This window comes from Gouania willdenowi, chromosome 2 (assembly GCF_900634775.1).
Source record: "Gouania willdenowi chromosome 2, fGouWil2.1, whole genome shotgun sequence".
Classification (NCBI taxonomy): domain Eukaryota; kingdom Metazoa; phylum Chordata; class Actinopteri; order Blenniiformes; family Gobiesocidae; genus Gouania; species Gouania willdenowi.
This window is the reverse complement of record NC_041045.1, coordinates 6,613,949-6,634,315: the sequence shown is the minus strand read 5'-3', so window position 1 is coordinate 6,634,315 and position 20,367 is coordinate 6,613,949. Positions and strand designations below refer to the sequence as shown.

The following is a 20,367-nucleotide window of genomic DNA, read 5'->3' as shown; positions in this document are numbered from 1 at the left end:
ATGAGCTTCCCCTGCATGAAAGATCAGCAGCCGCCACTGGTAAGCACACACACACACACACGAGCGCACGCATGCGTTGAAAAATGTTACTGATACAAAGAAATGGAGGGATGGGATTTGAACCCATGCACTGCTGTGCCAGAGTCACAGACTAACGCACAACACTAAAGAACCTCTTACTAGTGACACTTCTCGTGGCGTGTTTGGCTTTTTATTTCAGGCTATTTGCGTTGAAAAATGCTACTGATACAAAGAAATGGAGGGATGGGATTCGAACCCATGCACTGCTGTACCAGAGTCAGAGACTAACACACAACACTAAAGCACCTCATACTACTGACACTTCTCGTGGCGTGTTTGGCTTTTTATTTCAGGCTATTTGCGTTGAAAAATGTTACTGATACAAAGAAATGGAGGGATGGGATTCAAACCCATGCACTGCTGTACCAGAGTCACAGACTACAAAGACAACACTAAAGGTGCTCTTACTGCAAACACTTCTCGTGGCGTATTTGACTTTTACTTTAGAGCAAGAAACTCAACAACTGCCTTTTAACTCAGCTCAAGGTTAGTTTGGGGATTGGACCCCAAAGCATCCTGGTGAATGAATGAAGGATCAACTGCTTCTCTTTATGAATCCAAGTTTTTTTGGTTTTTATGTTTAATAAACAAAGTTCCCTGGAGTCTTAAGGTTCAGAATGTAAAGAAGAGACGTGGCATGCTGACTCAGCAATCACATGTTTATTTAGAAAAGAGAAGAAACATCAACGGCTATAAAATGAACCACGTGTAGAAAAGTGGAATCCAAGCCTGGTCGCCAGGTACCAGGACGCAGTCGTGAATGAGAGCGGATCAGTGACATGATGCTCTCACAGAGGAACAGGAACCAAGCCTCACACACACACACACACACACACACACCTGTTTCTCTCTTTTTACACACATTAAATAACACTGAGGGTCTCAGATGAGGACCAAGCGTCTCAGGTCAGGTGACGTGTCCCTGTAGGACAGAGAGGACAGCAGTTTTCAGATATCAAGAGAAATTCATGAAAGACATTTTTAATTCCAGACATGAGCAACAAATATGGCCCTTTATCTAATTTTGTGCGTCTTCCAAAGTAGATGCACAAAATTAATTGAATACCATACAAAATGACAGAAAAATGCACAAGATGACAACAGAAATGCACAAAAAAGCTCCATCAAGATTGAAAACAACTTAAAAAACACAGAAAATGGCAACAAGAATTTACAAAACAACTTAAAAAACATGCAAAACAACTTAAAAAATGCACAAAATGGCAACAAAAACACACAAAAATAATTTCAGACACAGAAAATGACAATAAAAAAGTACAAAATGGCAACAAAACAACTTAAAAAACATGCAAAACAACAACAAAAATGCACAAAATGGCAACAAAAGCATACAAAACGACTAAAAAAACACAGAAAATGATAACAAATGACAACAAAAAATACACTAACTGACAACAAAAAAACACAAAAAGACTGCAGTAACACACAAAACTAGATTAAAATACACAAAATGACAAAAAAAACACATCAAATGAGTCTAAAAAAACACACAAAAAAGCAACAAAAGCACACAAAATCATTCCAAAAATACACAATATGACATAAAAATACACAAAACGACTCCAAAAACACAGGAACAAGAATGTACAAAAATGAAAGAAAAAAACAAACAAACCATCCCTATTTCGGACCTTCTGCTGATTGTATATATTATATCTTTATATAATACTAACACAACTATTTCATATATTAATGCACTTCTGCTCAGGAACAACAGCAAATCTTTAGACAATGAGTGTCTAAAGGTTTGCTGCCATCTGGTGGTGGACTGTGTGTATTACAGGATGCTGCTGTTAATCTAAGAGAAAGTCTCCCAGTGGGTTTATTTAGCTTTATTTATGAGTGATTTATGTCTTATTTGGTTTACACACAAACTGTGTATATTGGTGAAGAGTTTACCTGTAAAAAGGTTAGTGTACTTTTATCTAAAATAAAATACACTTTGAACAAATGTTATAACTATATACTACTTTGCTATTTTACGTACTACTTATTTTGTCTATTCATTTTGTCATTACATCTGTTTTTTATGAGTGAACACTGGGAGTCACCAGATGCCTCAAGAAACAGAAAAGTTTTTTAAACAATTTGACCCCATTTTTGCTTATTCTTGCCCTATTTCTGCAACTACACCAAACTTGCCATATTTTAACCTATTTTAATCACTTTTTCTTCCTTTTAATGCATTTTTGCTACATTACTCCCATTTCTGCCACTTCTTTACCAAATTTCAATGCCTTTTCTGCAAATTTTTTTTTTCCCACTTTCAAGACATTTTCAGCAGTTTTAAACCCTTTCCACCACTTTTCACATCCAATGTTGCATATGTTGACCCATTATTGTCACTTTTAACATCTTTTTACCAAATTTCATGCTTAGTTTTGACAATTTAACCACATTCACAATTTGTCATGCCCATTATTTGCCAGTTTAAACTAATTGTTCACACTAACTGTTCCAATATTGACTCTAAACTTTTATTGTCTTTTATTTGGCCACTTTCAGCCAATTTTTTTGGTTTTTAAAACAACATTTCTTTGGCTCTTTTATTTTTGGGGTTGTGGCTGAAAATGTTGCGAACCACTACTTTAGATAACTAGATTTACAGCTAAATTTGACATATTGATCCATTTGCTACGTTTGCTAGACATTAAGTCTGAATGTGTGATATTAAGCATGCATGTGTGGTATTTATTCATATTAGGGCCTGATTTTAATTTAATCTTTTAACAAAGAAAAGGAAAAAACGATTCAGATTGAATTTCTGTTTCACAACGTGAATTCTGTTTTCCTACAATTCATTAAAAAACTCTTGATACAGTGATTAATTTCAGTATTACATTTACAGTAACTAAAGACACTCCATTCTAATAAGCAGAGGTGCTTTTATGGGTATTTGTAGTTTTTTTTTTTTAGAATATTTCTAAATCATTCATTTTACTTGTACTTGAATAGGTTTTAAAAGAAATAAAGTACTTTGTTACATTACTACACTCAACCGTTACTGACTGAATTATTATTTTTTGTCTTAAAATGATCAACGGACGTTGTGAAACTTCAAAAAAAAAATTAAATGACCGGACAACAATCAAATGCATCACATCACAACCGACCAATCACATTAAAACGTAATGCACGGCGCCAAAACAGCCTTTAACGGTGGTGACTTTCTCAGACTAAGTAACGTTTACTTTTTACTTTTACACCACTAACTTTACTTTTACTTTAAGTAAAATTTAATCAAAGTAACAGTACTTTTACTTAAGTAGATTTTTTTCTGTACCCCTGCATATACAGCATCTCCATTTTTCATCTCTACGTTTAATTTTGATATTAACTGTATATCGCGATAATATCGCAGCATGACCCAAGTATCGTATCGTATCGCAACCTTGCCAATACTCACCCCTTATTTTATGCGTGACTTAGTAGTACCTCTACTAGAGTAGGATGTATCAGTACTTTCTAGTCTACGCCTCTGCTAATAATGACTTTGGAGTAATGTTGTGGTGAATTTCGTACCTGCACATTTCCCTCATGGTTCAGTCTTCTTTCAGGCGGTCGATGAGATGCTGCGTCTGCTGGGCCAGCCTCTTCTTCTCCTCCTGCTGCCTCTTCAGGGCGGCCTCCTCCTTCTTACTCTGGTAGATCTTCACCCCAGCGAAGGCCAAGCACAGCAGCAACGTCTTCAGGGCCAGGATGTACAAGAGGACGGGGACATTGTCCAAAGCCTGAACACAGACAGGGGTTATTTTAGAATGCACACACACACTGCACACACACACACACACACACACTGCACACACACTACACACACACACACACACACCAGCTGTTGATTTCGTCACTGAAAGGTAGTCACACAAGCAGCTGCGTACCATGTGCAGTCTTGGACGAACCTCTTTCACTTTTCTTATAAACGACATGTTTCTGTAGCAATACATGATAATAATTACCTCTACACACGTTAACACATCCTTAAATTGTTTCGACATGTTAATTATTGATTTCGGCGTGGATACAAATCGCATTTTCATGTCAGTGGTCGTAATAATCCAATAGTTGTTTTTTTTTGTTTTTTGTTAGGCGAACCTCCTTATACTTAACTAATAAACTACATCATGTTTCTGTACCAATAAATAATAATAATAATAATAATAATAATAACAAACTCTACACATAACAACACATTCATAAATTGCTTCGATGTGTTAGTTATTGATTTCGGCATGAATAGAAATCATATTTCCATCTCACTGGTCGTAATAATGCGTTAGTTTATGTGTATTAAGTTATAACACGTTTCCAGAAGAATCCATTTCAATGTCATTATCCGCCAGTTTTACAGCCTCTCAAACACATTCAAAACACAAAAAAAACTATCAAAGGACGACAACATTATCATATGATACATCTATAAGCCTTATTTACCTTCCAGTTGATCATTTTCGCTGCTGATGTTGATGTTCCTTCTCACTGTGACTGACCAGTATTTACATGCTAGTCAAAAAAAAGGCGGGCCTTGTATTCACAGACCAATTGCATTGGAGTAGTAAGACGTCATGCTGCATTCATGGTTTCACGGAATTACTAGAATTTTCTAAAAAAAAAAATACAATAAAAAATTACTAGCATATTCTAAATATAATGTTTAGTAAATTATCAAATAACTGTTTTTATATTTACAGGCACACTTGTCTTAATCAGAATCAGAATCAGAATCATCTTTATTCGCCAAGTGTATGTTGTACACACGAGGAATTTGACTCGGTCAACTGTGTTCTCTCCAATAGTGAAAACATTCAACAATAAACAATCAACTAGAAAAGATGATAATAAGTATAAACATAAGTATAAATATAAACAGTAGTTAGACTAGAATGTGCAAATAACAAGATGATAATAATAATAATAATAATAATAATAATAATAATAATAATAATAATAGTATAAAAAATAAATAAATAGATACAAAATAAAAATTAAAAAATAAGATAAAAGAAGGAAAATAATAGAAAAGAAAGATAATAATAAAATATAATAATAATAAAAGGAAAATAGTGCAGTAGAGCATTGATAAGTAGTGCAGTAGAACATTTAAATTAAAGGTATGTACATGAACATTCTCAGTGTCAGATTGATCCAAGGTTGTTATGTTTGATAAAATGTTATCTTCGAGGAATTATGACAGTGTGATTGTAGACAAAATGTTTATGTGAACTAAGTGTGTTTCTTTTAAAATGTACTTGATTCCACCCATATTTAAACAACGTTTAATTGGTAACTGAAGGTTTAAAACAAAATATAATACATTTAGAATCGCCATACATCCTTGTAGTCACGGTGGCCGAGAGGTTAAGGCGTTGGACTCGAAATCCAATGGGGTTTCCCCGCACAGGTTCGAATCCTGTTCGTGACGATCATTTTTTGTTTTCACGCAATCCTGATCATTTTTACTGTACTTAGTTGGTTTTCATTGTTCTTTAAAGGAAAAAAAATCTAAACAGTTTTTGTGATGGTAAAAAACTTGAGACGAGAGGAATGTTTTTTTTTTTTTTAATTTTGCGTTGCGTTTCCCATTACCCACGGCTTTCATTCAAAAGTCAGTGTATTGTAGTCGACTACAATTATATATTATTATTATTATTGTTATTATTCTGTTTTACCTGGTAGGTCTCAAACACGTAGGTTATCTGTCTCTCCGACTTGATATGTGTGAAATACGGTCAAGTGTCTTCCATTGAACTCATTGGCTCAACATGTAAAACAGCGCCTCCCACTGGTGACACATCAAAATAAAAAAAAAATTAATTAATCATTGCTACTTTTCCACATAAGTGATTAAATGTGTGTTTTTACACTGTATATGCAATTTACTGATATTGTCTTTAGAATGCAATTTTTTTAAATACATATTTTTACAGACCTATTTATATATTTGTGTCAAATATTTGGGAGTATAAATATAATTTGATATTTATACTCCCAAATAATTGATCATTTATTATAATTAATAATCTACAAAAAATGTTTGTTGTTAATAATACATTGATAAATAAATAAATAGCACCCAGTCTATTTTTTTTTACATGTGCCATTGTCCTTATTTTACCGTGTGGGTCTGTGTGTGGTGGACGGGGTTTGTGAGTGGGTGTATTTCAAACTATGTAAAATCACTTTGAGCTGCATCTCTATGTATGAAATTAATTCTATAAATAAACATTGACTGATTGATTGATATTATAAATGTGTAATAAACAAAGTCTCACTCTGACGCTGATGCGGTCCAATACCTCCCTCCTGTGGTCACAGTGGAGAACTACTATAACGGGGTTTTTTTTTTTTTAAACCGGAAGACGCAGCAATAGATTACCTTTTTTGTTTGTTTTATTAATACTTTTTTTTGTTTGGTTTTTAAACAATCGGGAAATTTATTTTTTAAAGGAATTGTCTAATGTTGTTGTAACATATTTGCTCTCCTTAACGTTACCTTTTTCACTCGACAACAACAGATGCGCAGTTGTGCGCGCTCAGCTGCGGCATTTATTTTGAAACCCAGTCGGAAGCACCCTCCGCACCTCGCTGCGTGTGGTTTGACGCTGTCCGTCCGGGTCACGCCGCACGACAGCGGGTGCCGCTCGTGTCTCCGGTGGACGATGGGACGCACGGTGCTCGCTCCGGGGCTCGCCGTTGGATCCGCGCGCAGGGCAGGGCCGGGCCGGGCCGGGCCGCGCGCCTCATCGGCAGGTCGGTCATATGAGAGCCGCGCGGATGGTCGTGACGTGTTGTGCTGCGGTGACCGTGCCTCTGTCTGCGCGCTCCCAGACATCCATGATGTAGTTCAGGGCTTCAGGACGCCTTTTATTCTAGGCTCCGTTTATTCCCAAATGGGACGGACCGGAATTCTCCCTTTAAGGACACATTTATTTTCCCCACCGTGTGCTGACAAATAATAAACTTCATGTTTTCCAATAACCTCAGCAAAATAACATTATTTTTTTAAAAAAAAAGTACTAAATAATAATTATTACTTTAAAAATTAGGACAAAAATGATTGTAAGGGCCTCTTTGAAGCTCCTGAAGGGCCTCATAATTTGGCTTTGATGTAGGAGTTGAGTGTTGAGGTGCTGCCTCACATGGACCAGAGCTCACAGCCTCTGATCCATCCATCCATCCCACCAGCCTCTGTTGTCTGAATACCATCCTAACCTAGTCTGTGGTGTTTTCAGTGCTCTGGGGGGGTCAGAGGTCACAGCATGAGGTCTCCTCCTGCTGCCTCTGTCACCTGTCAGTGAACATCATCCTCATGTGTCACTGATGCTGCTAATACCACTTTGTGCTCTAATCGAACTCTGTGGCACACTTTAAAATAGTTGGGAACCTCTGAGTTCAACTAAAACACCGTCACATTTGAATACAGTCGTAATAATCTGAGCTGCTTGTTATTATTTTCAGTCACAGGATAACATGAGCACTACTCAAACCGTAGCGCAAGATTTTGAATGGGTATGTGGGCGGATTTGCACACATTTGTCTGTTTGTCACACTTATTTGATATTCAATCACCTGCTTTACGGTGAAAAATTGCACATAAATGCGTGATATTGTCTCAAAACATGCACGTGAGGCATCTGTATCATGTTGGGGAAATAAAGAGGGAAATGCATAAATAAATGATTAATAACATATTAATTTCTTCATTACAGAAAGTTTAATCAATTTTTTTCATTCATTTCTGGTGATCGTGGAAAATTGGAGGCCCTTTAGTCCTGAAATGAGTGTTTTTAGTGATTTTAACACTAAGATAAATGATCATTAAACCGTAAAACTCAGATAAGTCTTATGACTTCATGTGCACATGTTTTTTTTTTTTCAGTAATTTAAAACTCCTTTCACCCTGACAGCTGAAGCTCTGTTGTTGTTTGGTCCACAGTTGCCAGCATTAGTCCTGTTGCAGCACACACACATAGAGTGTGTGTGTGTGTGTGTGTGTGTGTGTGTGTGGCTCAGCTGTCCTCCCTTTCACCGCCCCGGCCTCCTCTCACAGCTCTCGACATACTTTTAAACGCCTTTAAAAAAAAAAAACATCCATATCTGCATTTAAAACTTCAAAAAGCATTTATAGATCAATAAAATGAAGATTATTTGTTTGAGAAAAAATATACATGTATATAAAAGGTTGAAATTGCCATTTGAAAGTTAGTTTTTATCGTCACTGTAAAAACTCACTTATTGACGTTTGTGTTTTTGCATTGCATTGTGGGATGTGGAGTCCCATTGGTGTGATGACCCTGATTTATTGTAATCTGGCTGTTTTTGTCCTGATTTTCCACCTTTTTTTTTTTTTTTACCAAGGATGGCAAACGCCAAATTATTTGATGTTGTATTTAAGATTATCCTGTGGTCTGACGTGTTGAGTGAATTTGTCCCGATAATCACAATTGTAATTATTACGACAATTGTAAATATTAAACTTGCTCAGTATTTACAATTAAAACCCCTCCTGTGTGGGTAGAAAGCTCAGTATCATCCCACCAGCAGCGAAACAGGGCGTTTTGGTTTGTAAGTGGGTACACCCCCTTCTTCTTATTCGCTTCTGAATTGTAACTCAACGTCCAGTCTTATAGGTATTTTCAAAATAAGATATTGTAATAGGGTTAGGGTTATATTTTCCATGACCTATGTGCTGAAGCAGTAACCAAGCTGGAAGTCAAGTAGCGGAAATGCCGTTTTTTTTCAAACCCTTTCTAATTGGTTGGTGAAAAGGTACCCGCAACCCCTAATAAGGTGGTTTTGTAGCCCATCCGAAATGCCCCCACAGCTGGCCCGACCCTCCTCGTAAAGCTGATGACTCGTAACTCGTGACCCCTTGATTTGTGTCGTGGAACGGAATGTAGCCAATCAAGAAACGCGTAATGCTGCGTTCAAGTCGGCATTTCCCAGTTGAAAATTCCCATCTCCGAGTTCAACATAGTTCAGTGTTTGGACGTCGAAATATAAGACTTTACCGAGTAGGAGCACCGACTTCAAATTTTTTAATAATTTACTCAGTAATGGTTGGGTGTAGGAATGTAACGATTACATTACTTCTTTTAAAACATACTTAAATATAAGTGAAATTACTGATTTATAAATATAAATATATATAAAAGCAACTCAGTTACAGTAACGTGAGTACTTGTAATCTATTACGTCCACCCCTCAGGATACAGTAGGTTTGGTGAGTTGCTGGATGTTCAGGGGTATTAAATTGTTGGGGGTTTGTTTAAACGCTCACGAAGGGCTGCTCGTTAAAGACACAAAGGCAAAGATTTGTGTTTCCGAGTCTCCCGCCAGAAGTGTGCCGTAACAATGGCGACAGGTCTCCTCCACGCACTCATCAGGACATAAAAGTTTTTTGATGCGACACCCTCGACCTCCCTCTCTGTCAAGCTTCTGTCCTCCAAAGGCCACGCTCGTCTGTCGGCCAGCCGGGGTTGCTTTTCTCTCTGCTGAAGCCTCCGCCACCTCCTCCACCCTCAGCCTGGAGACAAAGAGCTGTGAGTGACTGGAGCTCTGCAGCCAGGTGTTGTCCTTCTCTGCCCTGGGTCGTAATAGCAGCAGCCCCTCACCCTGCAGCTGCCCTCCCCGGCCTCCCCTTTGTGTGGCTCTATTGTTCAGCCGTTGATTCATCGGCCACACAGGGGAAGCCCTTTCAGACTGTGTGTTTGTGTGTGTGTGTTTTCCAGTGCACGTCGAGTACGCGTGCCTTGGGGAAACTGAATATTGCAGGCATCTGCCCACAGCCACCCCCCTCCTCCATGCCTCATTGTAAGGTATCTGCACTGTGATTGGTGGAAAAGCAGCCACTTTAGGCGAGGGGATGGAGGACATTGTTGGTCCATCTGCTCTGACACTCATTGTCCAACCTGCCGGCTTGAGGAATAACAGCTTTGGGAGAGTCGAGCTGAGAAAGTGGAGTTGTAGAGGTGATATTTTATCGCCTGAAGCATCAGCGCCGGATTCAGCTACTTTGGGACTTTTGTTGACTTTGAGGATTTATTTTGGAAATGAGCGAACCTGCTTCCCTGGTCCTCTCTCATTCGGAGTGGTAAGAGTGTCTCCATCGATCTGACATTCAGACTTTCTTTGATTGCTGTGTGGAGCTCAACTGCATCCGGCAGAGATGTTTGCTCCATCCTTTAACTTTGCAGGGCCTCTGGAACAGTGCTGGGCAATAAATCGTCATTTAAGATTTATCGAGTTTTTTATTTTGGGGATATAGAAAATGACAATATCCCCCAATATGTATATTTTTTAACTTGTTTTTATTTATACATTCTTACAGTACGAATCACATTCTACAGGTAATTCATGTTACTCATAGAATGTAACATATTTCTGAGATAGTTTGTTTTATAGCTTATTTTGTGTTAAAATACTAGTTTTAGGAGTCGCTGCTTTCATTACTTCTCAGAACAGCATAAAAAAGCTGGATTTTTGAGCGCATCCTCAGACAGACCATCCCCTTAACAAGCCACACTACAGAACTCACTCATACATGCTGTCCCTTTTAAGAGAAAAAGCCAAAAGAGGCACATATTGTGCAGCTGTTTGTTAATAAAAGTGCCTGTGTGGCATTTGTCATCATCAAATCTAACCCAGAATTGTCTTTATGGTAAGACTTTGAGTTAAAAATATGAAGAATTACTTATATATTGTATATCGCCATTTTGGAAAAAACGTATTGAGATAGGAGTTGGGTCCATTTCCCCCAAACCTACTCTTATATTAAGGGTGCTTTCACACACAACTTTTGGATAGTCCGGTCCGTTTGCGGTGGTGTGAAAGCTCACTCAAAATCTGGTGCGGACGTTTGGTCCACCGTAAGTCTCGGTTTGCCTCAAGTGAAGCCTGGTGCAGTTTTTTTGATGTGAGAAACCAAACCTGGAATAAATATAGGAAGTGGGACCAAAAACAGGACGTTCAACTGCAAACATCACGGGGACAAGAGTATATAAAAACAGTATGGACATAGATGGACAACTATAAACAGCAGCACCGCAAAGATTTAGTGCTGCTAGATGAAGAGGGAGAAGGCAGAAGTATTCTGTCCAATTGGTGACCGACATTTAGAAAATTTGGTGCGCTTAGCAAACCGGACCAAATTAAAATGCAACAGTGTTCCAGATTCCCTGCCTGAACCGGACTCTATATGTGAAAGCACTTTGACTAATTGGGACTGCTTTCTGTTTGCAACAAACCAGTGTCATTAGGTTCAAAATGAACTGGATGAAAGGATGTTATAGTTTGAAGTTATAAGAGGTAAAAAAACGAGAAACTTTAATACGTGTGAGCTGCAAAGTTTGCATGAATTTTGTGCAACTTTTACATGACAGATGCAGAGTGTGCTAGTGTGTGTGTAGGGGAGACACCAGTTGCTAGTCCAGCTCAGTTGACATCTGTCACCTCACTGCATACAGGGAAAGCCCAGTGCGTTATATGAGCACTCCTCTGCTGTCTGCCTGAGCTCCCCCCCTCCCTTCACTGTAATATGCATCCGCAGACTATACCACCCCCACCCCAATCCCTCCTCCTTGTGGTCTTATACGTCTCTCAACTGGCTTTCAGGCACCTCGCCCCCTTCCCTTCCTCTCCCTCCCGCGCACACGCAGCACAAAGCTCCCACATATAAAGCTCTGCAAACGACTGTTTCTCTCATTCATCACTGGTTCCATCAAAGCCAGTCGTAGCGGCGGTGGGTGACCCAGTCCACTGATGTTTGAAAGATGCACCCACGCCATTGGTCCAGGGTGAAGACAATTTAGTGTTCAGGCTTCAGCCATTTGGCAAACTAAAGCAGTGGCTCTCAAATGAGGGGACGACACCTTATCAAGGCATGACTCATGGGGGACACGTTCCAGTTCAAGTGTGTCGAGTAAAGAGCTGGTGTCCTAATACCGCGCATGCATCCCGATTGCGTCGGTGGACTCGATTCGAAAACGTTTTGAATTTCAAAAACATATATTGAAGCTGCTGGAGACAATACTTTTTTTTTTTAATCAGATAAAGATGGGAAAAAAAGATGTAAAAAGTTGGAATTGCCGCTCGAAAGTTTGTTTTGGCTTCTACTGGAAACAATCTTTATTTACATTTTCTGAAAGATTTCCCGCATTGCATTGTGGGATGCGAGGTCCCGCAGACGGATGCATAAAAGTGTGTGTTCTTTCTTGTGCGGGAATTAAGGGTGATTCCCTGGTTGGTGGTATTTTGCTGAAAAAGGAGTTGGAAATAACTTGACACTGACTAAATCCTCACATAATATATATTTTGTGACCATATCTCACGTTTCCATGGCTTTTCTGCTGAGCGTAGCAAACAGACACGTAATCTCACACGATTACAGGGCAACACTCATGGCATCCATAAGTCATCTGAAGTAAGTAAATATAAAGTAATCTAAATATGGAAACCAAACGAAAGTGTGTAAACTGATGATGGAATGGGTAAACACTGAAACAGTATCAAAATAAATTTGAAACGGAAAAACGGATGCCTTAGCTTTGTCTGTAGGCTTCAGACCAGCCGAACTGTCACGATTTACCTTTAAATTGAAAGAGTTTTAATGACAAAACTTTGTGACCTCTGCACAGTGATAATGCTAATGCAAACACAGGTTTACAGTGTCCCTTTATGGCCAACAATTGATGAGTAGAATACTGCTAATTATATCACACCAGAAGTTGTGTTCATGTTGGTACTAGGAATAAATTAAATCTAATTAAAGTTAGATATCTTGTTTCTGGAATTTATAACTTACTGTTATTACTATTTGAGGTCAGGACTGTCATTGTTTATCAATGATTGATAAATACACTCAATGGAAATGTCACTTTGCACTATAAGTAGTGAAATACTTTAGTTCTGATCTCCACTGTAAAACTCAGTTCATTGACACTGTTGGAAAAGTTTCACGCATTGCATTATGGGATGTGGAGTCCTATAGACCGATGCATAGACGTGTTGTTACTCTTTTGCGTGTCTTGGCTCTCAGGGGTTATTGTGATACTCCTGCAGCCTCACAGTCTATCTGTTCAGCAGGTGACTCAGTCTGTGAGGTAGAGGGAGTTCTAATGCTAGTGTTCAGAGACAGGGAGGCAATGGGAGGCACACACAAAGCCCGCCCCTCCCCCGCTCAGCAGACCTTTACGTCTGGGTCGGGCGGGTCCCTGGCAGATCGCCCCAGTCTTGGCATTTGGACGGGTGAATGCTATGAACAGCTGTAACCTAGCAACAGTGGCTCAGTGCCGTTGCTAGGCAGCCTTTTCATAAGATGCACACTCACCCCACCTCGCCCCTCCCTTTCCTCTTACTGGCTTTAAGTCACTTCCTTGTCTGTCATGGGTTTTTGCAGAGACCTCGTTGGCTTGGTTTCTGGATTAGAATATTTAAATGTCAATTTCAACGGCATCCATAAATTAATGGATTCATTTTTGTATTAATATTATATATAATTTTCTACAGATTCCTTTTGAATAAAAAAATTTAGTCTACTTCGAAATTACCGTTTTGCAAGGCTTTTTTCTATTAAGTTTATTCATTGCATTTAAATGTCATGCTGCTGATTGGCTTGGTAGCCTCCGAACCCCTCACTGATTTAATGAGTGACTCCACCACCCGGGGAGAAGCATATGGGTGGTAATCATCAGGTGGAGGCGAAGGCGGGACAAGCTCTGTCAGCACTAACGGCTTCTTTATTCCTTGCTGTTTACCCTCTGCACCCCCATAGATTAATGTGCCGTGGCGTAGCCCTATAAATGCAAAAAAGTGGAAAAGTGCGGGAGATAATAATTAGGGTGAGAGGCCCCATTAGCTCTTTGTGTCTGTCTGTCTGCGCCCTAGAATTAGTTTGACTCGGCAGGATGGAGATAGGTCATATTTTGTTGTTATTAAACTGAATAGTCAGAGGTGCATTTAACCAAATAAGATTTTAAAAAATCTAGGGGCATGAAAGGTGCATTAGACATATTTTAAAAGCCCTAAAAAGTAACTAATCTCAGGTTTTGTCTGATGTGCGTCGAGGCTGGAAATTCAAAAAATGCCTTGATTATGGGCGGGGCTCTTTGAGCAGTTAAGACAAGCCCAGTTATTCTCTACAGCAGTTATTGTTTCTTGTGGTTATAGTGCTTAGTGCATCTTTTCTTCCATAATAGCCGGGTTTGAACTCATAGTTCCTCTTACATTTTTACAACAAAACATGTCAAATTTTAATATAGAATAAATGAACAACACTACTTCATAGAACCAAATGCATTTGTTTTCAGCAGAATTTTTTTTTTTTGTTTTTTGGGTCAAGTTATTTTTTAATAAAACATCCCATAGAAAACAACCATATGTTGCAATCAAAACTTCAAAAATATTAATTTACTTTCACTGTCATAAATGCAGTGTGTTTTTGCTCCTACAGATAATGATTTATAACCTTTCCTTTTAAAAATTATATTTTTATGCTAATATCTCTCTACAGGCATCAGTGAAACAAGCTTTCTGAGAAGGAGGTTGTCAGTTCACTGTGCTGGATGTCTGTGACATATCCATGGGCCAGAAGGACCATGTGGAGGCAGGAGCAGGCCATATCCTGGACCTGGGACTGGATCTGGAGTATCTCCACGTAGCAGGGGCTGATCGGCCCCCTGCTATGGAGGAGCAGGAGGAGAGTTGTGCCACCAAGTCCCCTCCACTGAGTGAGCCGGAGAAAAATGTGGTACCTGATGCCAACTGTGAGTTGGTACAGGACTCCAGGGCCGCCCTCACATCTGGCCCAGGTTTAGATGGAGTTGAAGGAGGTTCGACTCACAGCAAGAACAGTCATCAGCCGCTCTGTCGAACGCAATGTGTGGATTTAGGCACTGAGGGCCCCCCGAACCTCCTATCAGAACACTCAACAGAGATTGAACCTGACAATCCTGACCAACCTTTAACGAGCTCTGGACATGACCAACCTTCATCCAGTCCTTCCTCAACAGAGCCAGCTTCTGATGGTAGAGGGAAAGAGTTTCAGGCAAAGTTAGAGTTTGCCCTGAAGCTGGGCTACTCCGAGGAGACAGTCCGACAAGTCTTGTCCAAGCTTGGCCCAGACACCCTCATTAATGACATATTGGGAGAGCTGGTCAAACTTGGCACTAAGTCAGACAGTGAGCAACCAACTGGGTCTTTAGTCTCTGCTTCTTCTACGTCATCCACTTCATCATCTTGTGGATGCTCAGATTTGCTGGATAGCCAGCGCTCCGACTCACCCTGTCCCCCAGACTCTGTTGGCGACCAGGACAACCTACGGCCTATCGTGGTTGATGGCAGTAATGTCGCCATGAGGTGAGGAAATTAATTAACAGCTTCAAAACGCTTTAATAATCGCTGCTTTCTTACAAGCCATATTTAATCTTCTGGTTTCTAGTCATGGCAACAAAGAGGTGTTTTCCTGTCAAGGCATTCAGCTAGCTGTGGATTGGTTCCTAGAGCGGGGCCATCATGACATCACAGTTTTTGTGCCTGCCTGGAGAAAAGAGCAGTCCCGCCCTGACGCCCCAATAACAGGTCAGTAGAAAAGTCTCATCCACAGACAAAGACCCATAATTCATTGTTTTTCTTTTACACTTCTCCGTCATATTCTCCTCAGATCAAGAGATCTTGCGTCGTCTGGAGAAGGAAAAAATCCTGGTCTTTACTCCCTCGCGTCGCGTTCAAGGTCGGCGTGTGGTTTGCTATGACGACCGCTTCATTGTCAAGCTGGCCTATGAGTCAGACGGCATCATTGTGTCTAATGATAACTACAGAGACCTTGCAAATGAGAAGCCAGAGTGGAAGAAGTTCATAGATGAGAGGCTCCTTATGTACTCCTTCGTCAACGACAAGTACAAATTTCATCAGGAAGAATTGCACCACATCTAAGTTTCCATCCGTTCTGAAACTTTCTTGTGTTGTTTTAGGTTCATGCCACCTGATGATCCTCTGGGTCGTCATGGGCCCAGCTTGGATAACTTTCTGAGAAAGAGACCAGTCATTCCCGAGCAGAAAAAACAGCCTTGTCCATATGGTGAGACCTATAGTACCATGATTCTCGTGAAATGCTGACTAATAATGATCAATAAGGCAGTGTTCAAGCTCATAGGTTAAAAAACTGAAAGGATACAGTCTCTATAGACATGAAGATTCAAGACAGTTAAGGCTAAAACCAAAAGATTCAGGAAGTCAGTCAGTTGAATTACAATGTTCTGTTCTTGGATTAAAACCAAACTAAATTTTAGGTGCACAAAGCATTAACATTGAATAATAATTTCCATCTTGCCAACAGGAAAAAAGTGTACTTATGGACACAAGTGTAAATACTACCACCCAGAAAGAGGGACTCAGCCCCAGCGTGCTGTGGCTGATGAGCTGCGTGCAAGTGCCAAGACCTGTGTCGTCTCAAAGATCCAGGGTGACCCTGGCCTTGTGAAGAGTCACAGTGTTCCAGCCGGCAGTATCGAGACGAAGAAAGGGGCCCCGAAAAGGCAGTCGGATCCCAGCATTCGAGCTCTGTCCTACAGTGATGCCGAGGAGAAGCTGATGGCCAAAGGAAGAGCAGAGGCCCAGAAGAACAGCATGTATAGTGGAGGTAGCCCTTCAGGCGTCAACAATATAACAATGCTCTCTGGGCCAGGAGGGCCACCATCATGTGTCAGCCTACCACAGGACCAACAGTCGAGAGCAGGGACTCCACATGGGAACCTCCCCAGCCATGACCTGTATCCTCACTGTGAGTCCGCTGACTTAAGCTATTACTCGGTAACCCGCGCGTACTCGGGCCTGAGCCTTTCGTCCAGGCGGAGCCCAGACTGTCGATTCTCCAATGATGCAGATCTACGACTCTGCTCATTGGGCTCCATGGGCTCTGCAGGCTCTGAATGTGGCAGTGAAAGCAGTGCGAGCTGTGGCAGTAGCTGTGACTCATACAGCGAGCGCTCTTGTCCAGGATGCCCTCCAGAGAGCTTAATGGAAGACAGCGCCCACTTTCCAAATCCCCACGGACGATTGTATTCACATCACGGACCGTCAAACCATGAACTTTGTGGTCTTCATCCAGCTGAATATACAAACATCCAACATGGTCACGCATCCAATCCCAGCATGCATGCCTATCATCTCAGTGCAACACGTGGCCAGAGCTGTGCTCATGATCAACTTCCCCCTGATACTCCACCTAAACGCCCCCTCTACCCTCTGCCGCCTCATCTCCAACACCAGCCCCTGACTGCCCGTTCCAGCTGCCCAGGAGACTACCACTCACTGCCTCAGGTCAGCCCTCATCCCCCTGGTTCTCCACTTGGCAGATGTCTTGCCCCCACACGGGCAGAGAGTGTGTCAGACTCGCACCTGTATGACCATCTCGCCACAGCACACCATCATCCCCGTGCTAAAGCTTTACCCAGCTGGAACCCATACCTCAGGCAGCCACTACTGCCGTCATCCAGGTATGAGTCGTCTGCCTATCAAAGCCTCCCAGACACTCGCCAATCCTCCTGGCAAACGCCACCATGGGCCTCAGATGGCTACACACAGCATCACTCCTCTCACCCTGCTCTCCACCCATCACCAACGCACTACCTAAACCCTCCAGCTCCACCTTCAGCCCACTCCCCTCACCCTTCGTACTCGCCTCACAGCTCTCATCTCGCAATGCCTCCGCATGCTGCTCCCGCCTATTTGCAGCAGCACCCAGAATCCCCTGCTCATAGTCGCTATGGCGAAGTGAGGGAGAAAGTCTACATCAACCTGTGTAACATTTTTCCCCCTGAGCTGGTGAGTCGTGTGATGGCAAGGAGTCCTCACATGACGGACCCTCAGGAGCTGGCAGCAGCCATCCTCGCAGAAAAAGCTCAGAGTGGCTACTGAGGAATCAGTTACACATCTGGACTTCTGTGAGTGACCTTCTGATGGAAACGTGGACTGAAAAATGCTGAAGATAATCCAACATCAAGCCCAACAGTACCCGAGTAGAGCATTGACTCAAAAGTACTGGTTTTTAAAGCACTTGTAGTGTCTCAGCAAACTTTAGGGTGCGAGACATTCATTAATAATGTCTGCCTGACCACACACTGCTTTTAGAAACAAATCAGAGCTGGGCAATATATTGAATTTAAAAATAACTACAAGATCGTTTGTATCAATTTAGCTTTTTTTTAAAGCTAATTTTGCGCTAAAATACTATTTTTATGAGTAATTTCTTTCCTAAACTGTCTCCCTCTCACACAAACTACTCAAGTTTTGCACTTTGAGTGACTTTGATCAAGAATCTTATTTCTGGTAAAATTATAGTGGTATAATTTTTGGTTTCTATTGCCCAGCCCACGTCTATAATATGGCTTTAACTCTAGTTCGCATAAAACATATTGCAATGCTAGATTTATAATCACATCCCAGTGCTTTTTAAATTTACATTCTGATGACTATATTTATCTCTTAGTGTGTGCCGTGCAGCTGTTTGTGGGTTTTTCTCTCCGTTGGTAAAAGTAGACGTTTGATAGATCGTCGTCCGATTTAAGACGGCTTTGGTTTTTTTGACCAGTGGTAGCTGTAGAGATGGGTGACCCTGTCATGTGTACCTTAGTTTTAGTAAGGGACATCTCTCTCATTTTTCCTATCTCACTCTCTTTCTCTCTGGCCCGTCACGTTTGGGTCGACCCTGGTATCTGCTACAGACCGACAACATCTCACCAAACATCTTCATCTTGTAAATATATTTAACCGTTTCCTCCGCAGCGCCTCCTGCTGTCTGTAGCAGATTCCGGCTGAATCCATGCTCGACAGAGAAAATCCGTGTTTGATACAAATCGTATCATTAACTTAGTCACTGATGTTGTATACAGTACATGGACTTGTTGATCTGTATTTATCAAATCTTCCTAAAGTATGACAAAATGAACTGAAAACTAATGTTCACAATTTTAACTCGTGATGTAATGACTTTGGGACAATTACTCGATATGCTGTGGGGCTATGGTCTTAAGGTGTCACTGCTACTTTAGCTGATTTTTGGGTTTGAAGCTCAGAATAAGTTTTTCAAGCTTTGGTCAAAACATCTGAGCCCAGGAAACAGGGAAAGTTGAAGTCAGTCCGCTTGGTTACTTGGAAGCTACTTTGTAGCATTCCCTAATATTTGAGATACCCAATATTATGGTCACACAGATATTAGCATAATAATGGAATATCGGTACTTATCAATACGATTTTTGCCAATAATGAAAAACTGAAGAAATAATGCTTAGATTGGACTAAACAGTTTTCGATATTGAAAATTAATTTGCTAAATATCACACATATTTGCGATTTGGATGCAGTGTGAAAGATCTGAACTCTATGTAAACAAACTTTTAGTGTACCATGGTGGCCATTTTGAATGTTTGCATGCAACTAAGACTTGACCGAGAACGCTAAACAAAAATAACCACCAAATGTTTTATACGGAAGGAGATTTTATTGTGAAACGTCCAACTGGAAGTGGTAGATTTTTACCGAGCAGTCCTGTTTTTCTACGTATAGCTCTTTAGTGCATCGTGTAGTAGCGTTTAGTAACTATACTCACAGATACAGCTGTGCATGTTCAAGTACGATTTGACTGAGATAACTTGTAAACTACCAGAGAAAGGCCATGGATCGACTGTTTAACACTTCTGTAAGCGCAATATACTAATATTTACAAAAACATCTGAAACTTTGTTCCAAGTAAGATGTAGCGGGTTTCTTTTTCAATCAACATAAAAGTTCAAAATGGCCACCAAAGAAACAAATTATCCTGGTCTCATTTTAAACTGATAACAAGACAGCGGTCTGCTCGTTTGTTTCCTGTACAACGTCGTACAAATGTGTAGAGTTTGTACGAGCGTGTGGGCTGTGGCGAGAGAACCTCCGTGTGTATTGAAGAAGCGCCTTCGCTCTGGCCTCCTGGCACCGTGTGTCAGTGTCGCGCCTGAGCGTGGGCTCAAAGTAATGCCTCTTCGTGGCATTGTGCTTATGACACATCCAGTACTCTGAACTATGTTCAGCTAACTCTTATGCATGTTTTTGATTTCTTCTGCTTCCTGTGTTTGTGTACATATCTGCGTTTCTGCTGTGCAGTGAGGTTATGGGGTACCAATTGTAAAGTTGCGCATGCTAAAGTTAACAGCAACTTTTTGCAATATTTAGCAACAAACCATGTTTAAAAAACATATATGATTTTTTTTTTAAATGTTACTTTTACCAGATTTA

General features: G+C 40.7%; 2 protein-coding genes and 1 non-coding gene across 3 annotated transcripts; 2 read left to right on the top strand and 1 right to left on the bottom strand.

The window, feature by feature from the left end:
* Positions 1 to 722: 722 nt before the first annotated feature.
* Positions 723 to 4,678, bottom strand: smim11 (small integral membrane protein 11). Its single transcript, XM_028467302.1, has 3 exons — positions 4,534 to 4,678; positions 3,625 to 3,833; positions 723 to 1,003 (listed from the first exon to the last, which is right to left on the bottom strand). The coding sequence occupies exons 1-2, from the start codon at positions 4,546 to 4,548 to the stop codon at positions 3,645 to 3,647; spliced, it is 204 nt and encodes a 67-aa protein (XP_028323103.1). The 5' UTR covers positions 4,549 to 4,678; the 3' UTR covers positions 723 to 1,003; positions 3,625 to 3,644.
* Positions 4,679 to 5,439: 761 nt separating this feature from the next.
* Positions 5,440 to 5,521, top strand: trnas-cga (transfer RNA serine (anticodon CGA)). The gene has a single exon. It is a non-coding gene; the product is annotated as a tRNA-Ser (tRNA).
* A 1,108-nt stretch (positions 5,522 to 6,629) lies between these two features.
* On the top strand, positions 6,630 to 20,358 carry LOC114476045 (probable ribonuclease ZC3H12C). Its single transcript, XM_028467292.1, has 6 exons — positions 6,630 to 6,849; positions 14,609 to 15,453; positions 15,536 to 15,675; positions 15,758 to 15,992; positions 16,068 to 16,174; positions 16,433 to 20,358. The coding sequence occupies exons 2-6, from the start codon at positions 14,678 to 14,680 to the stop codon at positions 18,010 to 18,012; spliced, it is 2,838 nt and encodes a 945-aa protein (XP_028323093.1). The 5' UTR covers positions 6,630 to 6,849; positions 14,609 to 14,677; the 3' UTR covers positions 18,013 to 20,358.
* Positions 20,359 to 20,367: the final 9 nt, after the last annotated feature.

What these genes read in the sequence shown, in the direction of transcription:
- LOC114476045 (XM_028467292.1), top strand. Translation starts at nt 14,678, where the DNA reads ATGGGCCAGAAGGACCATGTGGAGGCAGGAGCAGGCCATATCCTGGAC. An exon ending in CCCTGACGCCCCAATAACAG is followed by an intron (nt 15,676 to 15,757) that starts GTCAGTAGAAAA and finishes TATTCTCCTCAG; the next exon opens with ATCAAGAGATCTTGCGTCGT. An exon ending in AAAACAGCCTTGTCCATATG is followed by an intron (nt 16,175 to 16,432) that starts GTGAGACCTATA and finishes TCTTGCCAACAG; the next exon opens with GAAAAAAGTGTACTTATGGA.